The sequence below is a fragment of the Triticum dicoccoides genome, chromosome 5B (genome assembly GCF_002162155.2).
Source record: "Triticum dicoccoides isolate Atlit2015 ecotype Zavitan chromosome 5B, WEW_v2.0, whole genome shotgun sequence".
NCBI classification, from domain to species: Eukaryota; Viridiplantae; Streptophyta; class Magnoliopsida; order Poales; family Poaceae; genus Triticum; species Triticum dicoccoides.
The window spans coordinates 570212911-570222888 of NC_041389.1; the positions used below are offsets into that span (position 1 = coordinate 570212911).

Consider the following 9978-nt stretch of genomic DNA (forward strand, 5'->3'; position numbering starts at 1 on the left):
GTCGATGACCACTAGAGTTCCAATGGTGGTCGTGCTCTTCCACGGTGACGACTATGGCATGCACCCAAAGCACGTTGTGGTCTAGATTCAGGTTGGTTGTGGTCATTGCCAAATGAGTGCGTCGTGCTCCCAGCGATCAGGTGCTCCCCCTCCGACCCTCTCTTTTTAAAGATAGCTTGTGGATGCAAATCTTGTGTTGCTTTCGTTGACGAAATTTGCACAGATTTTCTTCAGAACTTTTCCGTACATGGACATGCAAGAACTTTGACGGGAAAGCAAAGGTGCACACCATGGTAAGTAGAATTTCTCTCTTTTTTCATTCAATTTTTTTTGATACATTCATTCAATTTAAATGGATATGAATTTTTTAGGGAGAATTAATATTTTTTGAGCGAACTTAGGGAGAATTAATTTTTTTTAGATAAATTTAGGGAGAATTAAGCCCAGTTCTTTTACCAGAATATGAGGATTCTCCCAGAATCCGACCCCTAATTAGATAGAATCGGGCGTCGGATTCAGGGAGAATCTCCACATTCTGGGAAAAAAAACTGGGCCTTAGATGGATATGATGACACAGATCAATTTGTTGAAGAGCCCATGGGCCTTTTGACGGGATTCACAAATCGGGCGTTCACTCAAACATAGATGGGCTTGTCTAAAGAAAAACTGAAACATACTACATGGGCCTGAGCTCGGTAGGCTCCTCCCACCTGGGTTCACCACCACCGCTGCTTAGCCCGGAATAGATTCCTCCTACCCTCGTCTCGTGCGTCGTGTCCAAACCCCAAACCCTCACGCGAAGTCACCCACCCCGGCGACGGCGATGGATCTCCGCCGCCCGCCGCGCTCGACGTCCGGCGGCGTCGAGCCCAAGATCCGCCAGGTGGGCTTCGTCACCCCTGGCGTTTCGGCCCCGTCCGAGCCGCCCGCCGCCGCCGCCGCGGCGGTATCGCTGCCTGGCGCGGCCGCCGGGTCGCCTCCGGCGTCGGACCTCTCCCCGGGCTCGCTCTCCCCCGTCATGATCCCTCCTCCGCGGCACGTGGATCACCTCTCCCCCGACTCCCCCTCTCCGCCGGCGTCCGACGTCCTCCTCCTCGCGTCCTCGGCGCCTCAGCCTTCCTCCATGCGCTTCGCCGCTGCATCCGAGTTTGGAGAGGAGGATTCGAGGTCCCTGGCCCCTTCCGCGGGGGAGCTAGGTACGCGGCCCCTATCCGATTGGAGTAATATCACCCCACATCCTCATCAGTTAGCTAATTCGGTTGCCATAGCTATGAAGTAGAGGAATGGTTCAGACTTTTAGCCTTTTGGGGGATTGTGGCCTTGTGAGTGAGAAATTCCCTGGACGATAATTTCATTTGGCTAAGCGTATATAAGGGGCCCTAGGTGGGCAAACTCCCTCATTTCAGCTAAGCTGCACTTGCCCCAGCCCCGTACTTGGTTCTCGTTACAAGACTTTGCTGTCACCTGTTGACCGAACCAAACACTAGTTAAGTTGGCAATTGTCATGTGCATCACGAGTAGGGATGCATGCGGCCATGTCCGCAAAGTCTGCATCCACCCATGTTGTTGTTCGTTTCTGTATTGGCACGGTTATTATAGCAGCAGCGATTAGTGTATTTACGTCCACGCAGACACACGTGGACTCGGCGACACATCACGAGAGTCCCGCTGATAAGAGCGGGCCAAATTGGCTCTCCTTGGCTCCTTGCAGTATTTTCTAGCCCTGCCTTGCCACGAAATGCTGTGATTTTGTAGCACTTCTAAATGTATAGCCTAGAAAAAGGAGGCTAGAAGAATTCTAGCCTGTGATCCAAACGTTCCATGGTTTTAAAGCCTTAACACTTTGATTTTATAAGATAAATAAAGATGACTAGAATAAAAGTGCTGAACTCAATTCATGCTTCATCACTAAGACATTGAAATTAGATGATTTCATGGAGAAAAGAGGCCCACGTGAGCACACTTAGTAAGGTATTATCATCCCATCCCCAAATCCTAGAAACGACAGAAACACTTTACAGGTCATAATGCAGCTGTGATGTGCTTGAGCTGTAAAGTTCATGCCATTGAGGTCGAGGGCAAATCACGTTTGATGACCATGGGACGCTTCATAGCCGCAACCGCAAGCAGTGAAGCATTTCTTTTGCTGTAGACTAATAAGGTTGGGCATTAGCTTGTTGTGATCCTGTCTGGTGGGGTTAAGATGTCATGTTGCAAGTGGTAAGTAAATTGTGTCCAGTTGTGAGCTGCTTGTAGAAGTAGCAAAGTCGAGTTTACTTCATTCCTGAGCCATGGCATCAGGTTGTCACTTCTTAATGATGCACTAAGTGGTCTAAATAGTTGTTGCTTCTCAAGCTTGCTCTTAGCATTTTGCGTGGCCTCTAGTGTTATTGAGTAATTTTATCATAGACTACATTTTTTTCTTCATCTTCCTAGTTTTACTGAGCTTCTAGTCTGGAGGAATTAAGGCCACTTTGTTTACCTTGCACTTGCTAAAAGAAAATCAGGTGGATATAGTATTTACATACTGTGTCTTTTTATACACCTGTTTTGCCTTAACATTTGTGGAAGTTCTTGAAATAACATATTGATTTTCTTTAATTTCCACATGATTTGTTGTTTATTTCATTCAGAAACAAACAAGGGAGATTTGGCTGAAATAAGGAATGAAGATGCTCCAGCGTCCATTCCGCAAAAGCAGAAACCTTCTAAAGCAGAGAGGCGTGCTATTCAGGAGGCTCAGCGTGCTGCGAAAGCTGCCGCGAAGGAGGCAGGTAATACATTGTTTTCAGCCTTATATATAGTATGGTAATAATAAAACCTTCTCATCCACCCCCACTGTTTTTGGGTGTATTTTGGCTTGGTGACAGATGTGCTGCTTTGCAAAGTGAAAATTTTAACTTCCAAATAGGTTTAGGCAATTAATTGTAAATAGAGCTCACTTTCTGATGGATTCACATTTATTTACGATGATCTGAAACATCTATATTGGAGCCACAACTTCCTAGCATGACGGTCACATTAATTTGGACTGTAGGTTTATCAGGAAAGTCTACAGGCGCTGCTTCTGGGGCTAATCCTGCAACATCCAAGCAAGCTAAGCCAGCTAAAGTTTCTCAGAAGAAAGATGTGCCCCCTGCTCCAAGTACAGTTGCTTCTGAGAAGAAGGTGACTGAACGCCAACCAGAGAGAGATAGAAAAAAAGATGTTCCTCATCCGAGAATGCAGTTTGATGACGTGCATCGGGTGGAGAAAGCAAAAAAACGTGCAATTGTCAACCAATCAGAGGCTCGAAACAGAGTTGAATTGTTTAGGCATCTGCCACAGTACGTCCATGGCACTCAACTTCCTGACCTTGAGTCAAAATTCTTTCAACTCGAACCAATTCATCCTTCTGTGTACAAGGTAATTGCTATTCATCTACTCTACCCAAAATGTTATCTATATGTGACATAAATACTTTTGTTCTTCAATCTCAAGTATGGTCATGTGATACTGATTTGTTGTTCATCACACATTAACTCTTCATGCATTTAGGCGGATTACGGTATAGGAAACTAAGTATGTAACATTCCATTTATCAAGAATTAATAAATACTAGTGATAGTTTCATGACATAGATAAAAAAATAATCTGCAGCTATCTTTGATTCCTCTCTCTCCATTGTGGTCTGAAACTACATGCTTCTGTCCTTGTGTTACCCTTAGTTTAGTTTCAAGCACAGAATATTTTATGTATGGGAGAATGTGTGATGCTAGAGCGTTTATGAAACAATCATTTTCCTTTTCTGCCCCTTTTATTACAAATGTCAAGTATCATGCTCCTCCAGGAACAACTTGAGGGTTTTGGAGCTATTTTTAGTAAACAACCATTTTGGCCAAGAACAAAATAACTCATGTTTACCTTTTGTGTATAATGCCTAATTATTTAAATTTGTTTGTGAGATCACTGAAGCACTTTACAGTCACCAACTACAACATCAAATGGATCATATGATGTGAATGGTGTTACCTTAGAAGTGTCACGTAGGATATATGCTGTGGTGGAGAAGAGAGAAATCAGAAGAGAGAAAAATTGCCTTCTTTTAATTAAAAGATGATGTCCTATCAACAATTTCTCTCACCACATGTGTTGTTAATAGATTTGCTGATCTGGTAATTACTTACTGGCTCAACTTGGTCCTTAAATATACCAAGAAGGCCAGGTAAAACTAGTTAACGGTGTTCTTTTAATTTGCTTGACTGAATGTTAATTTCAGTTAAGTTAAATAACTCTTCTTTTCTTCGCTATCTTTCAGGTTGGGCTCCAATATTTGTCTGGTGAGGTATCTGGTGGCAATGGTCGTTGCATAGCAATGCTTCTTGCGTTCAGAGAGGCAATAAAAGATTACTCCACACCGCCAAATAAAACTCTCAGCAGAGACCTTACTGCAAAAGTCAGTAGTTATGTGTCATTTTTTATTGAGTGCCGTCCACTCTCAATTAGCATGGGCAATGCTATCAGGTTCCTGAAAAACAGGATTGCCAAGCTACCAATTACATTGTCGGAGTCAGAAGCCAAGGCCAGTCTTCAGTCTGATATTGATCGTTTTATTAATGAGAAGATAGTTGTTGCAGATCAGGTTATTGTCAGTCATGCCATCACAAAAGTCAGAGACGATGATGTCTTGCTAACATATGGGTCATCATCAGTTGTTGAAATGATTTTGGAGCATGCTCATGAACTTGGTAGGAAGTTCCGTGTTATAGTGGTGGATTCTCGTCCCAAGCTCGAGGGCCAAGGATTACTGCGTAGATTAGTGGCAAAGGGCATTAACTGCACATATACTCATATAAATGCAGTTTCATACATCATGCATGAAGTTACAAGAGTTTTCTTGGGTGCATCCTCGATATTATCAAATGGAACAGTTTATTCCCGAGTTGGCACAGCATCCGTGGCTATGGTGGCACATGCATTTGGAATTCCTGTTTTGGTTTGTTGCGAGGCATACAAATTTCATGAGAGGGTGCAACTTGATTCTATATGCGCTAATGAGCTTGGTACGCATATGTTCGTGTATGCATTGTAAGTATACATTCCGGTCATGCATAACAAGTTTCTTACACAATTTTTTGCTCAGGTGATCCAGATGTGATTTCAAAAATTCCTGGGAGGACAGATTTGGGCGATCTTAAGAACTGGGGTGACAACGAGAATCTCCAACTGTTAAATCTCATGTATGTACCTGAATACCATCTGTGGAATAGTTTCTTATAGATCCATTAATTTTACTTTGCATCAAAATAATTTTGCACACCTGATAGGTATGATGCAACCCCTTCTGATTATGTGTCGATGATCATAACGGATTATGGAATGGTAAGATACTCTTAAGCTTCTGGCCGTGGTCCATGCCGTTGTATATCGAAAGCTATTCATATATGGTATCTTTTCAATTTGTTGTCCTCACATAAACACAGTTATTGAATTTGGCTATTAGCAGTATAGCAAATGTTCATTCTATTACCAAATTTTACTAGCCTAGGATACAGTTTATTTCGTTTTAATGCTTTTACTATGGATGCACTTCATTGTGCTGTTAAGTGATCAAGTTAACCATTATTGTAAGCTGTCTAACAGCTGTCTGCTTAGGATTCTGTTAAGAAACAGAAACAGTATCAGTGTTGTAAACTCGATCTACTTGTGTTACAGATTTTATAGAACCAACTGGAAACTTTGCAGTTAACATTTGAGCTTTGACCCAAGTCAATCGAATTCCTTTTTGTAACATCCATTAATCTGACGAGAAGTTATTTAGGCATGCCGCGGTTCAGCTCTGAACATCTACATCTGTTGTTTCTTTTTATGGTTGGATTAAAAAATATACATTATTGGCATCTGTTTTTGTTAGTTTTTACTAGCAAACAAGTCCATGCGTTGCAACGGTGAAAAAATCACACGCTTCTAATTTGGTAAGCATGGCTTAAGATTCTCCTCCGTCCACTATTTCACTACGGCGTCCCACCAGTTTATGTTAATCCTCTTTCCCGTACTCGCCGACGGTGGCCATGATTGTTCACCTAATCACAATGCCCTGGACATGCTCAATCCCAAGGCGATGAGCTCGATCACCGCACGACACCTGCCATTGTGCTTCACTACTGAGTAAATGCCAGACTCCGAGATACTTTCACCGTGTTCTTTCATAAACAAATACAGTATATTTCAACGGTGTTTCTCGATTTTATATTAAAAAGAAGTAGGGCAAGGGTCCTTTTCCCCTGATCTCGTTTTTCCTAGGGAACTTCCGAAATTTGGTTCCTCTGTCTCAATTGCACCACAGAACTACAAGGTTTGAGAAGAGTAATGGCCAAATCTCTCTCATCCTCCCTTGTAATCGTGCCAGCATTCCAATGCCTTGGCACATCCTAATACGCTAGTGGGGGTCACACATGCACGGGCATTCTCTTTCAGGGGGCTACAGATACCATCACCAGCCATACTCCAGGAGACAACCAACCAGCAGCGATTCATCCAATATCCCACGAGCCAACAAGCCAGGCAGAGTCAACCTGCGTGCAGTGCATGTCTTTCATTTATTATTGGGCCTCAATCTCTCCTATTGGTAGGTGCAGTAATCGGGCACAATTCATGGCGTTAAATTCCTTCCTCCCCATAGGAAAACATGGCCCACACCTCACCGTTCGTGTGTTAATTCTTGATGCCGTTCATTGATTCTCTAGGCAACTCATGGTGCATATAAACTGATGAAATTTGCTATAAAGGAGCGAGGTGGGACTATTTAATTGTTAAACGAAATGTTTATAATAGCACAAGCATAAGCTAGGCCAGTTGGTTGTAGTTTTATCGAGGGGAGGGAAGGACGTGAGTTCGATCTCCAACCAAAGCAATTATTTTTCGTTGATCCTTGGAAGCCCAGGAGTAGGCCCAGTGACGTACCTAGCTAAAGGAGGCAACGGCCCAAAGTCGTGCTTGCTAAACCATACGAACTGTTTTTGGCTTTTATTAGGACTATGGATTGACTCTCAGTTGCTAAGACTGCAGGTTGATATGTAGATTTTTGTGGGGCTAAAACATAAAAGGAGCACAAAGGACCTAGCTAAAGGAGGCAACGGCCCAAAGTCGTGCTTGCTAAACCATACAAACTGTTTTTGGCTTTTATTAGGACTATGGATTGATTCTCAATTGCTAAGACTGTGGGTTAATATGTAGATTTTTTGGGTTAAAACATAAAACAGCACAACGGACCAAGAATATCAATTCAATTCTCTTTATCATTAGTAAATAGTAGGTATAGATACTAATGTTGTACTTACGTGAAACCAATTCTTGCAAATCACATTGATTTAGTTGCAGGTCTTTAATATGCTTCCGGTATCTTGAACTTACTATTTTCTCTGCAGTCAGACATAGGCATGGCTTATGCTTGTGTTTGTTTAGGTCTCCATGATATGTATTAATGTGGTATCTATTGTTTCGTCCATCTAATTGATGTGGTTGTCTCGTTGTTGCAGCTTCCACCTACAAGTGTGCCGGTCATCGTGAGAGAGTACCGCAAGGAGCAGCTGTGGGTATAGATCTACTTGCAGTATGATCGCAGTTTTGGCAACTGTTGCTGCCTAGGTGCAGCATGAGTGGACATATACAACTTGTATGTTTTTGAGATGTGGGCTGTCAAACCTCTTTGCCGACTTACCGTTTTGTCTACTCAAAATGGTCGTCTAGTTTTGTTACCTGTGATTTCATGGAAATGCATTTGACTTGAAGTTTCTTTTGAGCCCTGTGGTTTCATGGACCAAGCATCCCCTTGTTGCTTTACCCAACAAGGGGATGCCAACTTTCATGGTAGAAATACTTTGCCAACTCCATTCCCAGTGTCATCGGGAGGCTGACCTTGCAAAGCTGAATATGTTTCCCGTGAAGGGAAATCCAAGCAAAGAGCTTGTGGCTTGGCTCTGCTGTAGCCTTCCAAATCTTTGTTTGGCTTGTTACCAAAGTGTATGGTATTTGTCGCCGTTAATCTTTGTTCGGATTGTTTCCTAAAGAGCTCTCATTTTGTCTCAGCTAGAACCCGTGATTTGGTTCAGCCTTGGCTTTCCAAATCAGTTGTGATTTCACAGTCTCATGTGTTCCTCGTTGTGAAGGAATCACCTGGCAAAGAGATGTTGTCTCAACTAATGCCTTCCAAATCTGTTAAGGTTGAACCGAACAGATCAACCTGTCGATATCTGATCAGCTGGAAAAAATTCTTCCCGCAAAAAGAGTAGATACAACTTTTTACCGACTACTGAGAGTCTGAGGCTTTTTTTTTTTTTACAGCGAGAGGGTCCGAGACTATAATAAAATTCTCATCCCCTCCTCCCTTCATATAGCTAATTTTAAAACTTGCAAGCTTTTTACCTAATTTGAGTTATCCACACAAAATTGCATCAAGAATTGTCCACCTTCCAGACACTAATCTAATGTGTACTCTTTTTTTTTTGCAAATAATCTAATGTGTACTCTACATTTATCTTCTTGCCTAGAAATTGAAAACAAATGCAATACACGAGTTGTCCATTCGGATTATCTAATTCGCAGTAAAATCCATGATCCTTACACGAACTGAACTATTTGTGTGTGAACATTATAAATTTATGTGAATCATAGCAGGTTTTGGATGGTTGAGATCCAGAGCGAAAGTGATCATCAATAGGCCCGTGATCTAGTAGACCCTCTTAAAGGAGGAAAGAGGTCTAAAATATCACTTGTTTTTGTACATTCACACCTCCTCCCGGCGATCGTGGGTTCCCTTCACCTCCTCCGGCAGTGGTAGGGTGGGAAAACTTCGGATCTCTGCTCTGACGTGGGTGTAGTTAGGTTTCTGGTCGGCGGCAATGCGGAGGCGGAGATGATGTCAGGGAGAATAAGTCTGCCACCTCGCCATCCCCTCAGCGACGACGTCTTCTGGGGCTTCATCGCCAATCTAGCGTCGACGTGGAGGTGGAAATGTTGTCGGGGAGAATGAGGCTAATTGGTTCGCTGCCAAAGTTTGGCATTGCCAATATTTGGCAAAACCAAAAGTTGCCAAAATTTGGCAACTTTTTAAGAGGTGGACAAAAACCAATTGGTAGCCAACCAATTGAGGGCCAAATTTTTAGACTTGCCAATAGTTGGCATGCCAATTGTTGGCACTAAACCAATTAGACTTGCCAATAGTGTCACTTCGCCACCCCCTCCGCAACAATGTCTTCTAGGGCTTCGTCGCCCATTTTGGCGCCTTTTGGTGCTTGCGGGTCCACGTATCTTGTGTAATGCCCCGGATTCGATGCGCCAGGTGTCCGCCAGTTATTCGCCGTAGTTGCCATGTCATTTGCTTGCGTGTTGCATATTGCCATGTTGTGCATTTCATTTTGCATACATGTTCGTTTCTTGCTTTCGAGCATTTTCCCCGTTGTCCGTTTTGCAATCCGGCACTCCTATGCCCTCCGTCGTTCCCCTTTTGTCTCCTGTTGTGAGCGGGTGTTAAACGTTCTCGGAATGGCCCGAGGTTTGCCAAGCGGCCTTGGTACACCACCGGTAGACCGTCTGTCAAGTTTTGTGACATTTGGAGTCCGTTTGATACTCCTACGGTTAACCGGGTAGCCGCAAAAGCCTCTTCTGTCTTGCAGCCCAACACCCCTTCATAACAGCCCAAAAACCCAGCAAACTCCCCTCCATGCTCTCGGTCGTTCGATCATGATCGTGTGAGCGAAAACCGTGTCTCATTTGGACTCTCCTAGCTCCCAGAATCTATAAATATGCCCTCCCCGTCCAAATTCGCGGATGATTTCCACCCTAACCCTAGCAAACTTCCCTCCGCGCCGCCGGACGTGTCCGTCCCGAGCCGGACACCCCGCACCGCCGCCGCCCGGCAAACCAGGGCGCGACACGTGGCACCCGGCCACCGCGCGCCGCCCCGGCCCGCTCCGCCGCCGCTCGCCCTCCGCCCGGTCT

General features: G+C 43.9%; 1 protein-coding gene across 1 annotated transcript; it reads left to right on the plus strand.

Annotated features, from left to right (window-relative positions):
• The first annotated feature begins 765 nt into the window (after positions 1 to 765).
• Positions 766 to 7777, plus strand: LOC119311689 (translation initiation factor eIF-2B subunit delta-like). Its single transcript, XM_037587361.1, has 7 exons — positions 766 to 1196; positions 2634 to 2774; positions 3038 to 3405; positions 4298 to 5042; positions 5123 to 5219; positions 5307 to 5361; positions 7518 to 7777. The coding sequence occupies exons 1-7, from the start codon at positions 824 to 826 to the stop codon at positions 7578 to 7580; spliced, it is 1842 nt and encodes a 613-aa protein (XP_037443258.1). The 5' UTR covers positions 766 to 823; the 3' UTR covers positions 7581 to 7777.
• Positions 7778 to 9978: the final 2201 nt, after the last annotated feature.

Excerpts from the sequence above, each read along its gene's own strand:
- LOC119311689 (XM_037587361.1), top strand. The coding sequence starts at position 824 with ATGGATCTCCGCCGCCCGCCGCGCTCGACGTCCGGCGGCGTCGAGCCC. Across the intron at positions 1,197-2,633 it reads CCCTTCCGCGGGGGAGCTAG|AAACAAACAAGGGAGATTTG; the intron begins GTACGCGGCCCC and ends TATTTCATTCAG. Across the intron at positions 2,775-3,037 it reads AGCTGCCGCGAAGGAGGCAG|GTTTATCAGGAAAGTCTACA; the intron begins GTAATACATTGT and ends TTTGGACTGTAG.